Raw genomic sequence first — 25940 nt, 5'->3', positions numbered from 1 at the left:
AAGACCCATGTGTGTGGAGTCTACATGGTCTGTGGTGTGTATGTTTGTGGAGTTTTCATGTGATTTTGCCTCTGAGGTGTCCATTGTTTGGGTTTTGTTTTGTTGCAGACCTCCACTTACATGGGTGTGTGTTGTGTATTTGCAGGTGATGTTTACTGACTCCTTATACTGCATGATACCTATGTTACTGCACACTCTGTTATGGTGTGCACATTCTCCATTTATCTGGCCAGTGGTTCCCCTTCCCCTTATGTATGTCTCTTTGTCCTTCTGTAGTCCAGTCACAGGCTTTGGTCACAGTGGCTGGTGTTATGCATTTGTAATTCTGATGTGGGTGGGGTACATGCCATTACATCACACACAGGGTTGTAGACTTCACACCTCTGAGTGTACCTATTTAGCAGGTTGTCCATCATTGCACCACTCCATTTGCTGTGGTCCTTAGACAGTTTGTGTTGCTATATGTTATCATGAGGCTACATGTGGGCCTAGCAGTCATACCATCACAGACTGACATCTGCACAGGTCCAAACATAACAGTCAAACAAAGGCCAACACATGGGGATAGGGTGTTAATAATGTTCTGCCAGCCATAGACAGTTGGGATACCATTTGGTAATTGCTTGTTTGCTCTTATGAGTTTCATATCTGTTTCCCCACTGTCTGCCATTGCTGATTTGACATAACCCTTTCTTGTTTTGCAAATAAATGGCAGGTAAATGCAATGTTAGGGCAAGCAGAACAGATATAAAAGACATACTTGTGCTCCTTCTGTGACAACCTGTGTCATTCCAGGGATATGGCTGTTGGCCAGTGACATGTTGTCAGTGCTGACACATAAAGGGTGGCGGCCTTTTATACAATGGCAGTACACTGACCTTCAGGTACCTGCTGTCCTACTAGACATCATACCTCACAACTTCTGAGAGCCAGACATCTGGACAAAGCCATAAGTGAATAGGGGACAGAGGCCTAAATGTAGCAACCATTTTTATGTATTGGACTTGCAAACCTATAAAGGTGATTCAATAAAAGGTTTTGCATTAGTATGCATGTTTCTATTGGGTATGCAGTCTGACACTACAATCTGTCATTATTTTCTGACTTCAGTCTTACATGATTTGCCAATGAATTGCCAGGCAACCACTATTTCATGTTATACAAACCACAATTATGATGCAAACCTCTGGACATTCTGCAATAGGTCTGTACAGTTGAGAGGTATGGTAGGCACTGTGTAGGTTACTCCATATGTATGGCCCCCTGTCCATGACCTGTACAGCTTTCCTGCATTAACAGATATTGACATCTGGACAGTGTGTACATCTCCTACCATAGGTGTAGCTGATATGCATAATAGTTGGCACTTCCATTCACTGCATATGGCTCTGTCAAAGACATCACTTTACCTAGGCCACTACAACACAACAGCCAGGAGTAAGTGCTGGCCAAATCCTGACAGTATTAACCAGACATATACATAGCTCATTGACCCCTGCATATTGTGGACATGCAACAAGTTATGTGTATTGGGACAGCCCTGGCAATGTGTGCTCTGCTGCTATTTCCCTGAAAACATACTTGTTACTGCATTTCTATGGGAATATGGGTGGGTGGCACACCTGTCAAGTGTAAACATTTGTACAGACTGTGCTGATATTTGCTTTACATTTTAGTTCCATTTAGCATAGTATTGTGTCCTGTTTTGGAGACTAGAGGCATATCACTAAAAACCACAGGTCAGATTGTAATGGCATGCAATTGAGTTTCAGACTTCTTACATTTCAGAGCCTTACTGCAATTGCAAGACCTGCTGTGCTATCACTGTATAAATCTGTGGAGGGGGTATTTCATCATTCTTGCCATTTGTAGGCCTTTTCCAGGCATTTCTTTATGGTTCTTTACAGCTGACTTGCTGGGTGAGGCTGAGGGGTGAGTATGGGACCCCCCACACTGACATCCATGCCTGTGACCTATGAGCCCCAGTTAGTTGCCTCCCCCACACATACTGCAGTGGGATTTGTCACCTTGGGTACTAATGCATAGTGTGGGGAGGTCAGTATTGGGCAAACATTTCCTGGTGTCCACTTAGCTGTCAGTTGTCTGCTGCTATCCCAGTAGGCCATGCCATTCCCTTGCATGCATGCAGCAATACCATACATATACTACCAGAACATACTAATACATTCATTTATTTTAAGAAGACTGACTTACTTTGTGCCTGTGACACTTGTGAGGACAGTTCTTGAGGGCTGCCTATGTTGGATGCATGCAGTACACTGCCCATACATTGTAAGTTACAGGTAGTATGATGTGTGTGTCATCCATTTTACTGTGTGTGTGAGTTGGAGAGAGGTGTCAGTCCCTGGGTGCCTACAGTGTCAGTGTGTGTGCTATGCATTGCCTCTTTGCCAAGGCCAGGGCATACTGGGCACACCTCTATCTGCCTATGGGAGCTGGCTCAGGGGGTTCTTCCTTCAAGTCCCTCTGTGCCTGTGGGTACCTTGGCAATAGTGGGGGGCTGTGTGGCCCTTCCCCGTGCTATTCCTGCTGCAGCTGTTTCCACAGGATCATATTGTGTAGCATGGCACATACTATGAACATGTGTGCACATGTGGCTGGAGAGTACTACAAGGCTCCACCAGATATGTCAAGGCAGTGGAACCATGACTTGAGCATCCCAAACACAGACTCTATAATGATCCTGGTTTGTGCGTGTGACTCATTATGGCATTCTTGAGTGGGTGTGTTCATTTCTGATGGGTGTCATCATCCATGGCTCCAGTGTATAGGCAGTATCCCCCACCACATGGCCATATGGGATGTCCCCCTGGCAAATCCCTGCTACAGCTGTGAGGAATGGCAGATGTGGGAGTCATGATAACTTCTAGGGCTTCCAGCACACACATTAATGATAATGCCTGGGCATTGCACACGACCTGGCAGTTGATGGAGTGGAAGCTCTTGCAGTTTAAGTACATCCTACACTGCTCACCAGGTGTTGCTTTGATGTGGTTGTGCATGCAGTCTATGGCACACAGTACCTCTGGGTAGTCTGCTACATGGTGGAAGAGGTGCATATTGCTGGTCCACTCCTCACGGGTCCTGGGGAAGTAAATGTGCTCACCAGTATGTGGTAGCATGGCATCCAGGAACTGGTGGAGTACCCTGGATGCAGATGCCTGTGAGAACCCCATGATGTCTCCAGTAGATCTTTGGAAAGTACCTGTAGCTAGTATTCTTAAGGCTACCCATACCTTGGTACCAACTGGGATGGGTTCACCTCTGTTGGCTCTGGGTCTGAGGTGAGGCAGGCACAGCTCTATGAGTTGTTGAAGTATGCCTCTGTCCATCCTGCAGCACTCTACTATCTCCAGATCATGTAGCCCCTGGTAGGTTACCCTAGGTCTGAACACTCTTCTCCTCCTCCTCAAACTGGGGTGGTTGCCAGCATTATCCTCCTCACCACCCTCAGCCTCTAGCACATACTGATGTATCAAAGTGACTGCAGCCTCTAACATTTTGTCGGTTAAAATTCCCCCAAGTGTGTACACCAATGGTGCAGAGTTTGTGTGAAAAATCAGACTGAAAGTATTTGCACAGTTTATACTGTTGTGCTGCAGATGCTGCCTGTATAATTGGCTGGCTATGATACATTCCACCTGTCTGCTATTTTATTTGTATTTGACTGCTTTTATACATATAATGTACAAGCATAAATCCAGTGACCCCAAAGCATTCTCTATTTGGTGGAGTATATATAATTTTTGTTCTGATGCAATGACAAATTGGTATGAATATATTTTTGACAGCATTTCATATGAAAAGTAATGACAAGTTACATAACACTACTGCATTAAAGGAAGCTATATAACACAACTGCATTAAAGAAAGTTACATAACACTGCTGCCACAAAGAAAGCAAGCTAATTTCACAAAATACTACTGACTTTTCCAAGATCAATGACTGTAAAATGATCAAACAGCAGTCCCTGACCAGTCACTTTTAGCCACAAATAGCCTCCATACCCATCACGTATAACCTGGGATTCATAAATACCACATTCACAATTATGGTCAAACCAGCACTACTCACAATGTGTGCACAATGAACAGCAATGCTAGCCAGGCTAGTGTGCACAGCAAGCAGGTCAAGATCACAGCTGCCGCATAGCCCAGCAGCCACATCATGTTAGTTCACCTAGCAGACAGAATTAAGTATGAGTAGCAGTGGCAGACTTTGACAGTGAACAAAGCACTCTAGTAAGCCTTGCAAGTTCTCACACACAGGTTTACAAAGTACATATGTATATGTAGATAAATGTGCAATGGAAAGGAAAGTAGCACTGATGGCTGAGGGTGGAGTACAGTTTACACTACAGCAGCAAAACTCACACAGATGAACAGAAAAAATGAAAAGGGAGGTGCACATCAAAACACTGTCAAAAAGCAGGCTGGAGTAGATGGCATGACAATATGTGAATATTGATTAATGGGAAACCTAGACAGGAGAGATGGGATACCATAAAGTAACATGATGTACTGACCTGCACCAGTTTTAATATCATTAGAGTGTGATCAGTTAAAATGGAATATAATGTTACTGGATAAGGAAATATGGGGTTCCTATTAGAACGATGAAAATGCATTTTGTCAAATGCATTTTCGTCGACACATGTAGAGCGAACAGGCAAAACAGTGAAGCGGCTGTTCAGTGAATTCTTTCCCTGGGAAAGAAGTTGCTTGACCACTTCGTTGCTTTGCCATGTTCTGCAGTGTAGTGTGGTCCCTTGTCAGGTATAGCTCCCGAGCATGAATGTGCAACAATTACTGACCTTATGGTTAGGGTGCGGGTTAAGGTAAGTGCATATGTATGAAAGTGTTTACTGTTGTTTTATTTTGTGTTATATGTATGGTTGAGTGACATGTCTATGTGTTTTCAGCTGTTTACTTTTGTTTTGGGGGGGTAGAATTAGGGTTAAGGTAAGTGTGTATGTGTTTGGAACTGTTTATGTAAATGTGCGAGAGTTACTGACCTTAGGGTTAGGGTGTGGGTTAAGGTAAGTGCATATGTTTTAAAATGTTTACTGTTTTTTTTTCGTTAGCTGTATGGTTGGGTTACGTACATATGTGTATTTAGTTGTTTACTGTTTTTGGGGGGTTATAATTAGTGTAAGGGTAAAACGTGTCGATGAAACATCATTCACTGTTTTCAGCATTTCAACGTTTCAATATAGACCTGGAAATATGATGTCCTTAGGGGACTCCAGCACCAATGCAGTCCACATGCCACTATATCCACAGTTAACAAGCAAGGGGTGTCACTGCAGCAGTCAGATTAAACATGGTCATAAAACATACATATTATGAAACTGTAACCCATGTGCAGACTACAATTGAACATTGTAAAGCAACAGCATACAATTCCCAGGGGATTTGAATGCCCCAACCAGTACATTGATACATTAAAAATAACTGCATGAGTATACTAATTTATTGAAGGAGCTAGAATAAAGGCATTAACTGCACTTTATGTTTTGTTTTAGAGGTTTTGCCATAAGATGTGGAGTGCCATTCTGCTCTGGTTATAGATGATCATCAGTGTCATTCTACACCAATTACCTCAAAATTTATGACAGCAGAAAGATTATTTCTTTGCTTTATAAGGCCTTTGAGGGTATGGGCATTGTTTCTATTTATGTTTTGACAGTCTTATAGTTTAGAAATGGGAGTACATGATAGAGGTGAAGAAATGAGGAACTAAGCAGAAGGTAGAACAGAAGGTGAGCTATCAAGAAAAGACCAGAATGGAGGTGGGATGGAGGCCTGTTTTATCTTCCAACCTCTCCACACAACATTCATTCACAAATTCATACATACATTTGTTCAAAAAGTGCAGAATCCCCTGACAATGTTCAATCTGATAATAGGAATGTGTAATTTATGGGGAACGCAACCCATGACAGCAAGAAAGGAGACATACATTAGACTGGAATTCACCTTGTGCCTTTGTTACTGATATGCACCAGATCAGTGCATTAGCATGGCATGTCATGGAAGCACTCACAGAAAATGTTGCTGAAAAACAGAGAACATAATGCATGTCAGCAAAAAAACAATATATATATATATATATATATATATATATATATATATAGAGAGAGAGAGAGAGAGAGAGGGAGAGCCAGGAAGGAGATATATATATATATATATATATATATATATATATATAGAGAGAGAGAGAGAGAGAGAGAGAGACAGGAAGGAGATATATATATATATATATATATATATATATATATATATATATATATCTATGGATCTAGGACACATGCTCGACTAGCATATGTCCGAATCACAAAACATCGAACACACATACACGAAAGCGCTTAACATCGAAAAGTGCTTCCGTGTATGTGTAGTTCAAAAAAAAAAATCTACATTTCTGCCCCTGCACCCCCCCCCCCCACATCCCCCTACTTTATTATTCTCACTGCGAGATCGCACTACAGTGGGGAAAAGGGAATCTACAGCACTTTTGTGTATGTGTGTTAGATGTTTTGTGATTCAGACATATGCTAGTTGAGCATTTGTCCGGATCCCATATATATATATATATATATATATATATATATATATATATATATATATATATATATATATATATAAACAGAGAGAGAGAGAGATACCAGAATGGAATTGAACCCATGCCTTTGTACTGATATTCTCTAGGCCAGTGTACTAGCACAGCACATCATGGAAGCATTCATATGAAAGGTTTCTAAAAAACACATTTCAGGGGAATGTTGGAACAGTGTTGTAGACTGAAAACTGACCATTGTTAAACAATATACCACCATCAGGGGATCAAAACACTCTCTGTAATGTATTGACAATGTACAAATAATGAGGAAACTTCTCTGTGTGGAAGATATGTTTCCCTATAGTTCCTTAGAGTTCATCCACCTTATAAAAAACATACTGTGAATGTCCCACCTCATAACAGGTAATAAGAGGTGGTAGAAATACTTTCTTTAAATACTTTCCAAAATATAAATCCACTAATGAAAGTAGGGAAGCACAAGCTTGTTAAAGGACCACTACGTTCTTCTCTATACGTTTCCTCATTTCTTTCATCTCTTTCTCCCCTAACTTTTGACACTATCATCATGGAATGCTAGTACTGCAGATAAAAAAAAAACTAATTTTAAGTTTTTCTCTCATCCCCCTATTTGCACCTTCATTACTGGGATCCATCTTCCTGCCTATAAACATCCTCATGGCATTGTATTCAGTGTGTTGCCGCTGCAACAGATCAGTAACAGCACTCTTTGTTTTCTTTCAGTTTTTGCCAGGGGAACGCTAAAGGACAGCCCATCATTCAGTCCTTAGGCCCTGAAAATGCCCATTTAAATTATGTATTCGGATGTTTCTTTCAACTCCTCCTGTGCCTGCAATAACAAAGCCAGATGTCATGCAAATGAAGGAACTATTATTCTTTCTGTAGTTGCTGGAAGCATATGTTTTGTTGACGGACTATTCACTTCTGGAACAGTGGATTCAGTTTTACTTATGGAATTCTTTTACTTTTCTTTATTTCAGGTTTGGGAAACAGCAGCTATTGCTTATTATATCTCTATTCATTTTAATTTAAATTTGAAGGGACTTGCAAGCCATCTTAATAGTGTGCTGTTACAAAGCGTGTCGTGCTTTTAATGTTCTGCAATACAATTAACTACTATTGCATTGCAGAACATTAAAATGCTTTTTCTTTATATATTTCCTGTAAGCATTTCTTTGTAAACTTATAGTTTACTTTATCTTCAATGCTGATGTCTCTCCGAGTCTGCAATTAAAGTGTCTTGTAGAGTTAAGAGCCATGCCAGCAGTTTTAATTTACAGGTAATATGCCCGCTATCCCTCTGCTTCCTGGCAGCATGTTTAGCTGAACCCGGATTGGAAAAAAGTTAACCGTTACCATTATTTTACATTTGCCATGCAGCATTCATGCTGCTTAGCGAGTGCAAAATAAAAAGAATTGTGAGTGTGTCTGTTTATGTCTGTGTATGTATGCATGAAAGTGCAAGCGAGATGATCGAGCACTTGCTAAGCAGCACTTTTGCTGTATAGCGAGAGTAAAGGTAAAACAATGAAAAGTATGGATGGATGTGTGTTTATATTTGTCAGCATGTGTGAGTGTATGCAGATGTTTGCTTGAATGAGAGCATGAGAGCTAAAGTGTGTGTGTGTGTGTGTGTGTGTGTGTGTGTGTGTGTGTGTGTGTGTGTGTGTGTGTGTGTGTGTGTGTGTGTGTGTCCGCTCCTATGTATTTTTATACTCCATCTCCACACTCTGTCTTATTCTTTTATATTAAAAAAGTTAGAAATGCATGTTGACAGGGGTTATCTTCAGCACAGAAAGTGGACGCAAACAGAAACTGTTGCAGTCAACTTTCTGTGAACATTATACATCAGCTGTTAAACCCAAATTTACTGTTCTGGGATAGATTTATATATAGTAGCTGATACTTTTCAATTTCGGACCTGCTATCATTTTCAATCACGTGTCATATGTCAGAACCAAAGACTGTTGTTTCTGGTCTTTAATAAACTCTGGTTGCCCCTGTAGTAACAAAAGATTCAGACTAGTTGTACATTGCAGCATATTGACTTCATTTGAAAATAAATGACCTGAAGATGTTGCCTGTACATATCGATTCATGCTCCATTAAGAGGTAGCCATTCTCCACAACCCCTAATCCATTTTTAGGTTAAAGCAAGTCTTATTTATAGCAGTTGATCACTGCTGACATACAAATGCACAGCAAGTATTGTAACTGTACTGTAAGCAACAGTCTCCCATAGATTTTAAGACTGACTGACAGTTTCCCTAATATTTGAGATTTTACACTTGATTTTATTTTATAATGTGTTGAAGGCACTGTTTGTTGTGGCATTTAATTGGACATCTTTTTTATTTTTTGACAAACTCAGAACAAGCTATCCTAGTACTGTCAAGAGAATCTAAAGACTGGCAAGAAATCACAATAATCGCACAATGGCAGGGAGAAAAGAGTTGTCAGGGGAAATTAAGTTTGGAACAGACGAAGTTGTCATGGGACATCTTTTAATGGTGGAGGGGCTGGGATTTAAGGAAGAAGTAGGTAAGGTGGTAGTAAGTGAGCTTGAAGGGTGTAGGCAGAAAAAGGTTAAGCAAGTTGGAAACTAGGGGAGGAAGTGAGGTAAGGTTAAGGGGTGGGGTCTTGAAGGCTTTTGAGGTGGGATTTGGTTGTTGGGAGTCACATTTGGTGTGATTTTGTTGGAAACAGGATCACGTCCCAGCCAGGTGGGAGTAAGGTTGACCTTGGGTGTTTGCAAGACAGTCAGGTGAATACAGTTTCTTCGGGCAAGAGGGTTTATAGATACTGAAGGTATATATATGTATATATATATATATTTATATATATATATATATATGTATATATATATATATATATATATATATATATAAATATATATATATATATATATATATATATATATATATATATATGTATCAATATATATATATATGATATAGATATATATATATATATATATATATATATATATATATATATAAATATATATATTTTTTTTTTTTTCTTCTCGGGGGGAAAGGTTAGGTCTTGTTACTTAAGGGGTGGGTGGGAGGACAGGGTAAGGGACATTGGAGTGTGTATATAAAAAAAAAAAAACGGGGGAGGTAAACATCAAAATATAGCTAAGTAAGAGGGGAGGGTAAGTAGTGTCATGAAACTGTATATATGCGTTTGTGATATAGTGGTAAATCACTTATAGTTAATAAGGTCCTTATCCGTGTTGGTGGGTTGATTCCTTGTGTTGAGAGATTTTGAGGTGTGGTGGTCGGTTTCAGGTTATATTTCGTTGGTGGTTATTGTGGTGTTGCTCTTGCCTGTTTTTGCTGCTGCTTTTCCATATGTAGGGATAATACTTTAGTTATTCGGTCGGTTCTTGGGTTTCGTTGGTGGTAGTGACATTTCGCAGGCTTTCGTGGGCCATTAACAGCTGGCTGGGCATGCGCAGCTACTGGGGCCATTTTACATATAAAATATATGTAAAAAAAAAAGAAAGAACGTATGTAGTAGCAGTAATGCTGTTTCTAAGTAGTTGTGGTTGTGGGGAGTTGGCAGTAAGTGGTTGTGCGCAAGCGCAGTCTTGCCACGGATATGCGTCTTTATTTAATATTAAAAAACTTTTAGTACTGTCTACATGGTTAAGGTTAGAGAACTTTGCTCGTTGGTGGGTTGTGGGCATAGAGGAGGCATGGTGGCTTTCATGGGCCTCTCTCTGCATAAATAAAAAAAAAATCTGTTGGTACGTGTACAGGGTTAGGGTTAGAGATGTTTGAAGTGTAGTGGGTGTAGGCTGTTGAGTTCAGACAGCTGTTTGCTGTGCCCGTAGGTGGGTTGTGGACAGAGAGGAGGCAGAGTGGCTTTTATGGACCTCTCTCTGCATTTTAATGTGGACACGCATGCGTGGTTGCAGGGGAGACACCAGAGTGATGCTATTTTATTACTAAATATATATAAAAAATAAAAAATAATAAATAATTAAGGATTGGCTAGATACCTGGTGGGTGTGAGTTTGTGGGATGAGGTGCTGATATAGAGGGGGGACTAAGTATACAGATTATTGACTCAGTAGCATAGCTGTTAAATGCCTAGCATGCTGTACATGGATAGATGGGTGTTTGGCAGATATATATGGTCATTCAGCATTCAGTTAAACTGTTTTAAGTGTTTTTTTTTCTTCCATGCACTTACAGTTATTCATTACTTTTTCAGGCAGTGAATTGGTGATCATGGCACAGGTGTGGGCATTGAGGCAGAAGTGGGAGTGTGGCACAAGCAGAGGACTTGTTTTGGGAGATGTTGAATGAGGGTGCGATGACTAGCATGCATGGTCCGAAGATTCAGAGGAAGCGACAAACGAGGACCGGGGCTAAGGCATTCAGAGCCAAGAGATCAAGACAGACGATAGTGGAAAAGAGGACAATAGAGATTGAGACACTGGTGGCAGCACCTTCAACCCCAACAGGTAATGATTCATTAGACTCTGCTGGGGTGACAGCTGTAGGTCAAGTTGTGGGACGTGATTATTCGGGGTTGGATGAGGGTATACAAGCCGGAGTTTATGGAGGGCCCAGGGTTTTGCACGGTGGAGGTGGAGGCACTGCAGTGGGTTTAGGTTTGCAGGCACTAGCAGGCAGTGATATGTGTTTTGATACTACCCTTTCATTGTTGGAGAAGGATGTGGACCCTTGCTTAGACGAGGTAGGATCAGACTTTGGGACTCAGCCGGGGGAATGGTTGTCGACACAGGTGTTAGGGCAGGAGGGTGTATCAATTCTTTTAACTCTTCATATATCACTCGTGGTGAAGGAGAAGATTTGGAAAGGGGAATTTATAGATATTTTTAAGTTAACTGATGTGGATGGAGTTCAGTGTCTGATGGAAGTGAAGATAGCAAAGAGGAAGGACCTTTTGGCAGCATTGGCAGCTTTAGGTCTCAGGCAGGTGAATAAGTTTCGGCAGAGGTCATGGGATAAATTGGGTCTTGGGTTTTGTATATTATATGGCAGTGCGGTTGGAGAGGGATAATTCATTGGCCCTTCCATTCCTAGCCTATTTTTGAATATACGAGAGGCACAGAGGTTGCATCCAGGTAATGCATGGCTTTGGTATGATCAGAAGTTCCATACAAAGAAAGACTGTTGACAAATCCATGTATTGGGAAGTCAGGCACCCTGATATCTGGCTGTCTACCATAATGGACAGCTTTGGGTTGGGTAACAGTGTGGGTAAGCCAACAGAAGGGAGTGCTGGGGTATGTTGGACTTTTAACATGGGGAGATGTTCATGGACAGGCTGCAGATTCTTCCAAGCTTGTTGTAAGTGTATGGGGGCATATTCAATGATGCGATGTGATAGGGGAGAGAATCAGTTTAGGGGACAGGCATCCTATTTTCTGGTTCAGAGAGGATGGAGTGGGCCTCCCATGGGGCTACAAGGATTATGTGGCAGGGCCAATTTTCATGGTCAAAGGGGGGTCCTTTCATGGAGTTAGGGGGCACCCAGGGGACCCATTCACCTATTGAGGTCCAGGTCTTGAAGGAGTTGCTGGCACATCATCTGCTGCCAGCAGTGGCTGGGGAATTAATTGAGGGTTTTAAGAGAGGTTTATCGTTTAAGTCTACTTTGGTGGGTGATGGTAAGATGGGGAAAAATGTGAAGTCAGTAAGTAGGAGGGAGGATGTCCTGAGAGTCTTGATTGAGAAGGAGTGCCAGGCGGGTAGATTGTTGGGCCCATTTGATTGGTCACCATTTACCCAATTTAAAGTGCCACCTTTGGGTTTGGTTCCCAAGAAGAGGCCGGGTGAGTTTCATTTAATACTTCATTTATCTTACCCAGAAGGCAAGTCTGTTAATGATTTCATCCCTGGGGAGGAGGTTAGAGTGACGTATGCATCTTTGAATGTTGCGATCTGCATCATTAGAAGTTTTGAGGATCCTTGGCAGGTTAAGGTAGATATTGAGTCGGCCTTTCGTTTGCTGCTGGTGCAGGAGGAGGACTGGCCATTATTGGGACTGGTAGTAGGGGATAGTTTCTATTTTGACACAGCTATGTCAATGGGGTGTGCAGTGGCTTGATCTACCTTTGAAAGGTTTAGCACAGCCATGCATTGCATATGGCAACAGAGGATCGAAGGGCAGAGAGCAGTACATTATCTAGATGATTTTTTGTTAGTGGCTGAGGGGAGAGAGGGCTATGTATGAGTTTGTGGAGATGTGCAAGGTTTTGGGAGTGCCATTGGCTAAACATAAGTTGGAAGGTTCAACTTATTGGATTTTTTGGGTATTAATGTATTAATGTGGATGCAGGACAAGGTTTATTTCATTTGCCAAGGGAAAATATAGTTCATCTACTGGAGAAATTAGCTGGCTACAGTCCAAGAATAAGGTTTGTGTGAAAGATGTGCTGGATTTGTTGGGGTTGATGAATTTTGCTTGCAGGGCAGTGCATCCTGGACACACATTTTGTAGGTCCGTGGCTTTTCTATTGAAAGGAGGTAAGAGTAAGCACCACAGAGTAAGGGTTAATATGTTAGCACGTGAGGACCTAGATTTGTGGTTACAGTTTTTACATCAGTTTAATGGGATCACATTTTGGCAGACAGATTGGGTAGGTCAAGGGGTTTTACAGCTTTTTACAGATGTGGCTGGGAGTCTGGGTATGGGAGCATTTTTTGCAGGGCAATGGTTCTCGGTACCATGGCCTGTTCATTGGTCTGAAGAGTGAAAATGGAATGTTGCTTTCTTGGAGCTTATGCTGATTTGGGCGGCATCAGGGATGTGGCAGGATCATTTGAGGCAAAGGAGGGTTGTGTTTAATTCGGGCAATATTGCAGGGGTGACAGTATGTAGGTCAAGATGTCCAAATTGGCACGATTGTTATTGGTTCTTCATAAGCTAGTGCTGCAGAGTTTGTTGATCAACTTTTCCTTTACAGGGGTGCATGTGCCAGGAGTTAAGAATGAGATAGCTGACAGTTTGTCTCATTTTCAGTTTTGCAGATTTTGGCAGGCGGCTCCAATAGCAGCAAAGCATCCCATGGTGGTACCAGATGAGATTTGGCAGATTGGGCAGTAGTGATCAGCAGGTTGGTGCAGCAGTCATGGGTGGTATCCACAAGGAAAGCTTACAGTAGGGCATTGCATAATTTTGATAGCTTTGTGAGGCAGCTACCGGAAGAGAAGTGTGTGTGCAGTCGGAAAGTTTGTTGCTGCTTTATTTGGCCATGCTGAGGAAACAGGGTAAGGCAGTTTGAACTGTGAGGGCAGCTTTGGCAGCAATTGCTATATTTTCTCAGTTGGCCAGATTAGAAGACTGGACTAGGGCATGGACATTTGGCCGAAATTTGAAAGGATGGGGTGGAGTGGAAGGTCCTTCTAGGGATAGGAGATGGCCAGTGACTATGGGGATTTTAAGAATGTTGCTAAAGGGTTTAAGCAGAGTGTGTGGATGTTTGGAGGAATATGTGATGTGGGGTATGGCAAGTGTATGGATGTATTGTAGAGCTTTCTGTGTGTCTGAGTTACTGGGTTCATTGGTGTGGGATGACGTGCTTATATTACCCAGGGCAGTGCACATCAGGCTGAGATCATCAAAAATGGATCAAGAAGGAAGAGGGGCACCTATAGTTTTGGGGGAAGGTAGGTCAGTCTGGATGTGGCCGGTGGTGTGGGGAAAGTTGTTGTGTGTGGCTAAAGAAGGTAGGGCTCAGGGATTAATTTTTACATCAGTAAGTGGTAGACCACTGACGGGTGAGCAATTGAATTTAATTATGAGAAGGGCTCTTATCAGTGTTGGTTTAGAAGGGGACAAGTTTTCTTCTCATTCTTTCAGGATGGGCAGGGCATCTGATCTAGTGAAGGGAGGCAGTTCAATTGAAGTTATCAAGAGGGTGGGGTGGTGGTTTTCTAATGCATTTTTGACTTGTATTAAATAAGTTTTGATTGAGTTATTTGAGTAAAAATATATTTTTTTAGCTGAAAGGATTGTCATCTTAGATCATTCATTCATATATTGGGCAGCTAGGCATGCTGCGGTTAGAAGCAGTGGCATGAATTTGGGCTTGGAACAGTTCGGATAGAAGGTTACCTGGCATGGTATTAGATGGTTGATGTGGAGCCAGCTACTTCAGGTATTTACCATGTTACAGAGTCAGTGAGGATTGCCACAAATTTTGTTGATCCATTTGGGGGGGAATGATTTGGGTAGGATTCCAAAGAAACAGTTAGTTTATAATATTTGTGAAGATGTTTTAGTTTTAAGAAGGCTTTACCCATCAGTTTGTCTGGTTTGGTCTGAGATTATTCCCAGGTTAATTTGGAGGGAGGGAAAGAATATTTCCACAATTGAGATGGCTCGGAGGTATGTTAATTTTACTTTGGCAAAATATTTGAAAGAGATAGGGGTGCATACTATCCGACATGTGGAGTTTGAGGATAGAGATTCCATGTGGTATAGGGCTGATGGGGTTCACCTTAGTGAATTTGGCTTCAATTTGTTTAATTTAAATTTGGGGTTATTTTGGAGATTTTAGTTAGTGGGGGCATGGGGTGAGGGGGAACAGCTCTGTGGGGCTGGTGGGTGGAGAAGAAGGACAGGCTTGCCCCTCTTCTGTCCCCCTCTAGAGGATAACTGGAAGAAGGATTTGAAGTGGTGAAAATTTGATGGTGGAGGAGTTTGAATGGATGGTTTGGATTGGTGAAATACTGAAGGTGAGTGGGGACACTGCTTTGTTATTACAACGATAAGTGAGCAAGTGGGGGATGCTGCTTATCAAAGGGTGAGCAGTTACATTGCCCTTATGGTTATTGATGTTATGTTTTCTTTGCAAGGAATTGAAGTTGATGGTGTTCAATAAAGTTTCATGTTTTACCATTTATTATTTTATGAAATAAAGGTCGTCAAAGGTCTTTGAGTGTCTGTGTGGTTTATTAAAGTGGAACGTGACAAATGAAGTTTGGAACAGACAAAGTTGTCACGTGACATCTTTAATGGTGGGGGGGAGCTGGGATTTAAGGAAGTAGGTAAGGTGGTAGTAAGTGAACTTGAAGGGAGTAGGCAGAAAAGGGTTAAGCAAGTTGGAAGTTAGGGGAGGAAGTGAGGTAAGGTTAAGGGGAGGGTCTTGAAGGCTTTTGAGGTGGGATTTGGTTGTTGGGAGTCACAATTGGTGTGATCTTGTTGCCCTCCCAACCCATCCCGTTTGGTTATTGCATTTTAGGCGGAGAAGAGGAACAGGCTTGCCTCTCTTCTGGTTCCCCCTCTGGAGGATAATTGGAAGAATGATTTGAGGTGGTTAAAATTTGATGGTGGAGTAGTTTTAATGGATGGTTTGGATTGGTGAAATACTGAAGGTGAGCGGGGACACTGCTTTGTTATTACAATGATAAGTGAGCAAGTGGGGGATGCTTACTATGGTTATTTATGTTATGTTTTCTTTGCAAGGAATTGAAGTTGATTGTGTTCAATAAAGTTTCGTGACAAAAAATAATGAGGGTATAAGATTGGGGTCTCTGTCTTGGTTGTGTTTATTTTATAATCGCACAAGGGCAGGGAGAAATGAGTTATCAGGAGAAAGAAATGGATTTAGGTGTGTGTTTCTAAACAAACAGACTTTCTTGCCTTGTTTGTTCATCTTTTGTGTTGCATTATTCCATGTCTTGTAGATGCATAATATGCATTCTATGTAACAAAATACTGTAACTTTAGGTCTTGTATTTGAGTAGACTTTTATCTTTTATCTGTATTATATGTTCTACATACCATAGCAAATTTCCAGCATCATAACTTGTGGAATGTTTCCATATACACCATGAGTTGCCTTCAGTTATGATCTTGATCTGGCAATGCTACCTGTTATTCAAGTTAGTTGTACTAAAGATTTAATTTTAGTATTACTTTTGAATGTGTGTGTGTGTGTGTGTGTGTGTGTGTGTGTGTGTGTGTGTGTGTGTGTGTGTGTGCGGCGTGTGCGTGTGCGTGTGCGTGTGTGTGTGTGTGTGTGTGTGTGTGTGTGTGTGTTTCTTAATTGAGAGTTTGCTTTTTTAACATTGTATTCATGTATGTATTGTAAGCATTCTGTATTTCATCCTGAATTTACTAAAAATGTATAGTGTACTATAAAACCATAAATTTGAGAATTTCCTTAGAATGAAACATCCAGATATGTTCATGGTTTGGTCATATAATGACCCCATGTAAATGCAAAGGATGGAAGGTGTGCAGATGCAAATAGAAAGAAACATAAAGCTACAAAGCTATTAACAGGATAATATAAAAATTGTGTAATCTTATGAATAGTCATTTATCACAAACAAATAAAAACAAAAAAGCATATTGCACTGGGATAGAATGCAATTTATTTTATTTTGTTTACTGGGTTTGTCTGACTGGGTTTAGTCAGGGGAGGCCTGAGGAGAAAAGTTCAAACATATAACAAACATATAACACACATTTTTAAACAGAAATTCAATATATATATATATATATATATATATATATATATGTATATAGGAAGAGTGAGATAGATAGCTATAGATAGATATAGCTATCATTATATACACATATATATAAACAGACATTAAATAATATACATTAACGATTATAAATACATTTGTTAATCAGATAACATTCATATGAAATAAAGGCAACTGTTGCAATACAAAAGATGTATGCATTAGTAGATAGTGCATTTGAAGAGGCATATTAATGAGTTTGTCACTTAGACAATAGATCAAGTAATTAGTACTTAACAATTCAAAAAATGGAGGTAAGGGAAGTATCTATGTAAGGCAGAAAATGTTAATATTGTAGTTAAGAGATGGGAGCAGATTCAGCGGCAATTATATATATGGCTATCATAATATTTATATTAGAAGTATAAAGGAGGGTGTGAGCAGTGTCTCAAAGCTATGTATATGGCTAGGAGATGCTAATAAAACAGTTCAGAAATTGAAGATTGGTTGTGGTGCAAAGGATTCTGAATGAAGATAAATGGTTTGATGATATGACTAGCTAAAAATAACAGTGGCATTTACACCTGCACAATACTGGGAAGACAACTGTAATATTTATATAACCAAGGTGGGAAAAGTGTCAGGGTCACAAGCACTAAGTTTAGACCCGAGATAAGAATGGGGTTTGACACTCAGCAGACCATGTCAAACAAAACAACGTGCCAAGTAGCAGTGAGGAAGAGAATGAAGTCATTGACTATTTTAGTCTCAGGCTGACAAGGCACGGGTCCATTTAATGAGTGTACTGGCAAGAAGTAGGTTCTGTCACTCAGTGGCTTAAGCATAGAACCAACTAACAGCAAACTAGTTGTATATTAAATGGACTAGGCTGATAAACTGGGGGAACAGTCATGTGACTGCCTAAGAGAACAGATCTAAATGAGAAGGGCGACTGGGCCTAAATTAGGCTGCCTTGATCAAAGCCTAACCTTAAGGGAGACGGGTATGAAACAGGCTCTCTCACGGGCTGGTTAAGAGGAGGTCTGACAGACAAAACAAGAGGCTGCAAACTATGGAGGGTTAATAAAGGTGCTAACAAAGGAATTTTTTCTGGAACATTTGTAAGTGGAATGAAGAAATGTTTTTCTTTATAACAGTTAAGCTGAAATCCAGGCAGTTAGCATAGAAGTGTGAGTTGTTAACAGCCTGCTTCCTGTTATACAGGGTTTAATTCCCTCAGCTTTTTTTTTTTTTGCCTATTGTGTGAACTTGAACAACTTACTTAACCAGGCAGTGCTTTGGGAATTTGGGTTAGGCTCCTTAATGGTCTCCTGGACTGCATACCTTATAAACTACCTAAAAACATTACCCTATCAACAAACTTACACATAAGGTGGCATTTGATCTGAAAAGCTGGGCTAAGTTGCAAAAACAAACAAACCAATAAATAAATAAGACGAATTTTTGAAAAAAAAGTATTTTTGTCACATACTACACATGGGAATAAGGACCATTTAACTGTCATTCAAGGCTCTTAATAATGTCCTCCATGTTAATAACTAACTGTGACTCCGTTCTTAGCCTCTTTTGGCATTTTCTGGATGCAGCCAACATCTCTTGCCATTCTAAAAATGGACAAAGGAGAAATAGCAAGAGGTGGGGTGCCTTAAGTTCATACAATTAGAAAAAAAAAACACTCTTGTAGACGTCAGAAAATAACCCGCGATCATTTAATGTTAAAGCATAAGTGCCATCATTCACTATATATAATATGAACTTCTTAAGATCAGATTATTTGGTCACATAATTAGGGTAAGTAGTTGTAGCAGAGACTGTCTGAGCCGCGTGTGTGTGTGTGTGTGTGTGTGTGTGTGTGTGTGTGTGTGTGTGTGTGTGTGTGTGTGTGTGTGTGTGTAATCCTGGAATTCACTAATTTGTCTGATTTCTTCTAGTAGTGAAGACTATGAGTGCCCTTTTATTTATACTTTTAATAAATGGAGATTTTACATATAGTGCTCCATGTTTCAGCAGAGACAGAGGAATTGCTATTGCTTTCTCTCCAGTTTAACACTAGTGGAGGACAGAAAGAACAGTGCAAAAGCTTGTATGTTTTATAGTTCAATAAAAATATCACTCTCATTGTTGCTGATAACTAGCTTAATTCCTGTAGTCTAACTAGGGTAAAAATCTAGTAATTGCTACCTGCAGAGTTCATGTGTCTTGTAAACTGAATTAATGGTGTCAATTGGTAAAGAGTTTTCTTGGACAGTATCATGTCACAGTCTGCAACCATTGTTTACAAAAGATCTCCCATTACATTATGGTATAGCATTTTTCATGTGAAATATGGATCTATTTAATACAATATGTGGTGGTGGTGCTGTGGTAGCGTTGTCGCCTCACAGTAAGACGTTATCCTGTTCGATTCTCAGCTAGAGCGTCTTCTGTGTGGAGACATGCGTGAATGGGCGTACCTTCGTTGAAGGTTGTGTGTCAGAGCTGGCAACTCGGCATGTAAAAATCTACTGCCAATCATTAGCGGACTGGAGTTCCGCTGTGGCGACCCCTAACCGGGAAAAGCCGAAAGACACAACAACATGCTTCCTGTTCTTAAAGGTGCACTTTCCAATTAATTATTTTCCGACTGCCTTTGCACAGTTGTACTCAATATCGCATCCTCAATTTGTTTTTGAAGAATTCCAGTTCTTTACAAAACAATAAAAATAAAATTCATTATCACCATACATAGCTGTTACAGATCAGTTAACTGAGATGTGCAACTATACAGTTTTTCAGTGGTAATGGGTAGGTCAGTCACTTTCAATAGTTTATAAACATATAGAGCTACCCTGCATACTGGCATGGCAGAAATGCTAGCTGCTTTGATGTTAAAATGTAGCCTATGATCAAAACGGACACAATACATTTAAACATGTGTACATCTGTAGGCAAAAACAACTGAGTATGCTGAGAAGAAATATCATCATCTGAATGTGGGGCAACCAATAGTGATATCAAACAACAGGAAGGGACAGCAGTATATCACTCAGAATACTTTAATAATGTACCAGGTGCCACCCTGACTGAATCTGGTGAAGATGCTACAAACCAGTGCAATCAGAAGCTCCATCCTAAACCTAATTATCCAGATAGGAAGTCAGAGCCAATGGTATCTTAGTCTAGCGACAACAAAATATCCAGTGATATTTCCCTGTAGTACAGTACCATCTTGCAATCAGGTCTGCAGTTATTGTCATTGACAAACTAACCAAGTACCATCACTACATATATGAATTGAGTGATTAAAGATAAAATATGCATGATCTTAGATTGTAACTTTGTTTTAAAACCATTAGATGTAGGAGCTCAGTGTCACGTTATTCTGGAAAGATCTCTTTAGAAGAGAAGGATGTCCACATCCTACGCTGCACACTTCTCCAGTTTCACATGTTTGTTCATCTACATTAAGCAACTTAGTGAAAACATATGCAAGTATTACTTGTCATCTTCATTCTTTTTATGTATTGTTATTTTATTTTGATAATAAATTGTGCATGTATACTAGAAGGATTCACTTTTCTACTCACCTCCTATGTTATGTTCTGTTTCACTTTCAGCTGCCTGATCATCTGCATCAAACAACTTGGTAGAAATTTATATAAGTGCTGTGCACTCATTTACATGCATTCATAATTTTAAGATGGATACCACTGAAAAAATCTTCAGTACGTCTCTAGACATATTAACCTGTCAGTGACAATAAGCACTGCTTTCATGTTTCCCACATTTGTAGTGTGAACAGTTTTACTAAGTTAATAAACAGGAATATCTCTAGTAAGGTGAAAGTTTTCCTACTTAAAAACAGTATGATTTTTTTCCAGAAATGTTTCCAGTATACATACCTGAAACCTGTAAAATGTGCCATCATCTTTTAACGTTAAAACATGGTCTGAAATCGGAAAGAAATAGCCATGTGCTGCCATTAACGTTCCAAGGTGTAAAGCCTCCACTATTTAATAGAAAACACAAATGAAGAGATAATGTTTAGTATTTAATTTACAATGCAAGTATATATCAATCAGTTTGGAACTGTAGTATTAAGCATAGGCAAGTGTGCGCATGCGTGCACACACACACACACACACACACACACACACACACACACACACACACACACACACACACACACACACACACAAAACACACACAAATTTTTATACCATTCATTACAAGATATTTATAAAAATTAAATAATTGTTGCTCAAAATTATTCTTTCTTTCTTTATTAATGTTCATGTTTGTTTCTGATGTCTTTAATTATGATCAAAAAAATCATTTTTTTCTTGATTTACAATTTCAGTTAAAAATCGAAATGATCAAAACAGGGCATTTATAACCTCAGTAGAAAACACTACAAACAAAAGCAATTGGTCATGGAAGACAAATGCACATGGTTTCAGTCATGTGACCTGAATGATGAAGTAGGGTGCATGCACACTGCACAATGAGAATGTAAAACTATAAGTTAAGTTCTTATTATGTGACTCAGTACATAGGCACCTGAAAATGATTATTTTCCTTCATCAAGATTTTTACTTAGTCCAAAATATGTAGTAAACAGGACTGCAGTATCTAGAGTTTGGGGTTTACAGACCAAAATAACATATTTTTATTGAATGATTCAAGCCAAGTACCACCAAGGGCAAAAATACTGTGCTATGACTTAAAGATTTTTGTGACATTATGCAGCTTCTGTCTTTGTTTCATCGCTTGAACCAACAATATAATGAAGTCATTCATTAATATTTTATTTACATATTTGTTTTGCTCATTTATCAACTGGGGAGCCTATAAGGCAAAATACCTCTTTTCAGGAGTGACCCAAGAGTATTATCTGATCAAATAACTAGCTGAGGCTTACACAGACAGTAAGTCTGAAGGAATTATGCAAAAAATGCAACAATAAATGTATTAACATCTCATAGCCTTAACATCTGAGCTATATACTACCATGCTAACTTCTTTAATAGGCTTAATAAGTTCTTTAACTATGTTAGTGTCTATGTCAACATGGTTGTTGTTGTTGTTGTGTCTTTCGGCTTTTCCCGGTTAGGGGTCGCCATAGCGGAACTCCGGTCCGCTAATGATTGGCAGTAGATTTTTACGTGCCGAGTTGCCGGCCCTGACGTACAACCTTCAACGAAGGTATGCCCATTTATGCATGTCTCCACATAGAAGATGCTGTAGCTGAGAATCGAACAGGACAACATCTTACTGTGAGGCGACAATGCTACCGCAGCACCAACACCGCAGCCATGTCTATGTCAACATGGTAATTAAAAAAAAAGGATTCTGAACTATTGCAGTATGTTGTATAGACCACAGAGATTCATACAAACAGCCATTTAAGGAGCCCTCATACATAGAGCCTGTGCAGTTCCTGTAAGTGTTATGGATACCTGCAGTGCTCAGGATGTTCTAATATGGTGGTGAACTACTGCTGGTATACTATGACACGTGCAATAGATGACTAGTACTATCCTCTGCACATGTTCTCATACTTATTCTGCATGCTTTGAACAGCTACAGTGCCAGATTACAGCACCCAGGGCCTACTATGCAATCTATCCATTGCAGTTTCACAGAGCACCACTGAACCCCATGTCTTGCAGATTCTACCAACTATGAACTACTGCAGGAATCATCTGCACATGTGTAGTGACATACCTTTCCCACTCTCCTGATAGGTCCTGGGGTAGCAAAGGATGGTGTAAGATGAAGTAGCACTTCATATCTCAGAAACCTACTGCCTCTGAATTATAAACCTAGCCTAACCAATTCAAGAATTTAACCCTAAGTGGGAGCAATATAAGGGTGATGCCATTTAGTACAGCTTTCCCTTGGGGACTCCTTTGAAAACAAACCATGTGAAGAAAAATGAAAAGTGCTTCAAATGTTGTGGGCAATTTTTTAATTTGTGCAATAACTGAGCTACTAACTAAAACACAGATACATGTAGTCAGGTATATCTTGAACATTTTTCAGATACATTTCTTTGTGCAACAGTTTCAGTTTACTGAGGTGAACAGTCATATCATTAAAAGTTCAAAGCAGTTTTTAAAAAAACAAACCTCATATTTTGTATGTTGAACAAAGGATGATTAACATATATGGACAATTGTTATGACATTATATCTTCATTTTGTTAGTTTTTCAGATTAAAGAGTGAAGTTTTGAATTCTAAATGCTGAAGTACTTTTGCAAAGTAGAAATACAAAAAAGAGATAGACCTACTGAGTAGATTACAGTGAAGAACAGAGACAGACTATGTGCATTATGTTTTGTATAAAAATGTCCATTTTTGTTCTTATAAGCATAATACGATCATTTTAAAGATAAAGAAATACAAATGTGTAATGATTCTACAGAACTCAACAACTCTGTTCAAGTGTTTCAACTGCATCCAGTGCCATCCAGGCTATGATAACAATATTTTCTTGATTTACTGCAGTTGTTCTGGCTTTATACAGCAAAAACTACTGTTTTTGAGCATTTAAAGCATTTATTTAATGTTGTGGCTAAAATCATCATGTCTCTGTTTGGTGGCTTTTTCTAGTTCTTTCTGTCTCCAAATCAACTTGCAGAAGGGTGGATTAGCCACAGGACTTAGTTTTCAAGTCTTTTTCTCTGATATAAATCAGAAGAGTTTGCACAAGGCTTCCCATCCGATGGTGGTGGTCAGCAGTTCTCTGTGCAGTAGTAAATGCAGTAAATTTCCCCATAAATGTAGGATTAGGTCAGAAACATGTTAAACAGTGCAGCAATGCACAGAATTAATCTTACAGCAGCAAGCTCGTTCATCAAATAGCACTATATATCCTAGCAGTATATAACATCTTGCCCTTAACCCCGAAAACTAGTTTTCATATAAAATAGCTCTACTATATCCTAGCACTATATCACATCCTTAACCTCAGAAACTACCCCAGGAGACCCCTGTTAAAACTCGATCTTTAATCCTAAACAATCTACCCTTCTACAGGACTAGACAACATAGATATGCAATTCCCTAATGTCTTTTGGAAAATTTGGTAGAGTTGGGCATCTAAGGCAATGTATCAATTGTTTCATGTTCTCAGACAGCTATTTAAATCATTATAGAAAATAGCACATTATGCAAGAGATGTAACTGCACAATTTCCTTGAAAGCAAAAATCTCGCATACAAACAAGGTTGTCAAAAATGCCCACATCACATCTCTCACACTTGCCACTCACCACATGCAGAGATTGTCTTATGCTGAGATGCTTAAAAGATACCTTCATAAATCTCAAAGACCTCCAAAGCCACCTAACAACAACACTGACCCTCAGCAAAAAACACACACCAAAAAACACTAAACATCTCACATAAGCCCATACCCAGTGGTCCCACAAGAGCAAAGCCTATACTCTTGTCAGTGGGGACCCCAGTGTGTGACACACTGATGCCCTAGTCTCCAAGTTAGAAAAGGAGAAGATAATGGTTAGTTGTCTATCTGGAGGCAGGATTCACAATATCGCACATGCACTAAAATCACTGCACCCCAGGTACCAACATGATTCTGTCATAGTCCATGTGGGTATAAATGACCTTAGATGTACCTGACTGGAATATATTTATTTATTAGACATTTGTTTTGCAGAGTGGTCTGCCTTGGTCTGCAGAACCCATTTTCAGCAGAGGCATGGTGAGAAAAGCTCCACATACAGTATAATACAAATACAGTATAATCCAATACAGTACAATTTACATTAGAAATACTATACAAAATAAACTGAAAGAACAAACTATGCTACAAGATATTACAATATACACTACACATCTAGACAATTGTATCGAGTTAAAACATAGACAATAATAGCCACTCTCACCATATACATAGTCTATGAGTAGATAGTGTCCCAAAATAGTATGTAGGTAGTGCAGCGTATGACATTACCTGTTCTAGTACATGAAAAAAAATAGAATGTTGGCTTCAGTTAGGAAAATAATAGCCAGAAAGTTAGTGATGCCGAAAGAAAGTGAGAGAGTTAAGAAGAACAGAGGCATTACAGTCTGAGCAGTAACGTAAGGATATGGTATAGAAACAGAGATGGAGTTAGGAGAGCTTTAGGCCCTTGCAGACTGTGAGGGATGAAATGTGACAGAAGAGGAGGATGAGGCTAGTGTGGAAGAAGAGGGAGAGCTGAGCATTAAGCAGGCTTTATGCAGGAGCACAGCCATGCATTTTTGAGATGACTTTTTAAAGAGGCTTTGAAATGGGTTAGGCCAGGCATAGACCTGGTAGCTAGAGGTAGTGAATTCCATAGTGTATAGACAGAGTATGAATGCAGGGAGTGACCGGCTTTTCTTGTAGGTTTTGAGATCGCTAAGAGAGTTTTGTGTTCTGATTGGAGGGATTGATTTGGTGTGTAAGGTGTGACTAGATTGCCTAGTTCAGGGAAGGCAATAGGCTTGAAAATAAGGTTGTGCAAGGTGGATAGCCAAATATAGACAAGTTGGTTTGGGAGTTCAAGACGGTTTAGTTCTAGTAGTGGTTTACAGTGGTGTGTGTGATATTTAGAGTTTGTGGCAAACTTTGCAACTTTGTTGTAGCACTGTTCCATCTTGCTTAGGATAGAAGTTTGTAAGTTAATTAGAACAGGAGCACCATAAAGAAGTGAGGGAAAAAAAAAGATTTTGCAAGGGTAGTTTTGATTTCTGCAGTAAAGAAATGTTTGTTTCTATATAAGAGTAATAGTTTTTGATACATTTTCTTTACATTTTGCTGTATATGGGGGTCAAATGAAAGTTTACTGTCAATGATAACTCCT

At 39.7% G+C, this 25940-nt stretch overlaps 1 protein-coding gene across 3 annotated transcripts in view; it reads right to left on the bottom strand.

The window, feature by feature from the left end:
* RGS7 (regulator of G protein signaling 7) overlaps positions 1-25940 on the bottom strand; it is a 2400584-nt gene that overhangs the window by 1040231 nt on the left and 1334413 nt on the right. For all 3 annotated transcript variants that reach the window (XM_044058067.1, XM_044058054.1, XM_044058060.1), the window contains exon 3: positions 20988-21094. In XM_044058067.1, coding sequence (XP_043914002.1) covers positions 20988-21094 — 107 coding nt within the window. The remainder of the gene's footprint in view (positions 1-20987; positions 21095-25940) is intronic.

The sequence above is a fragment of the Protopterus annectens genome, chromosome 1.part2 (genome assembly GCF_019279795.1).
Source record: "Protopterus annectens isolate FY-2018-M chromosome 1.part2, PAN1.0, whole genome shotgun sequence".
Classification (NCBI taxonomy): Eukaryota; Metazoa; Chordata; order Ceratodontiformes; family Protopteridae; genus Protopterus; species Protopterus annectens.
Note: the sequence above shows the minus strand (reverse complement) of the source record. Positions and strands in the feature narration are given on the sequence as shown.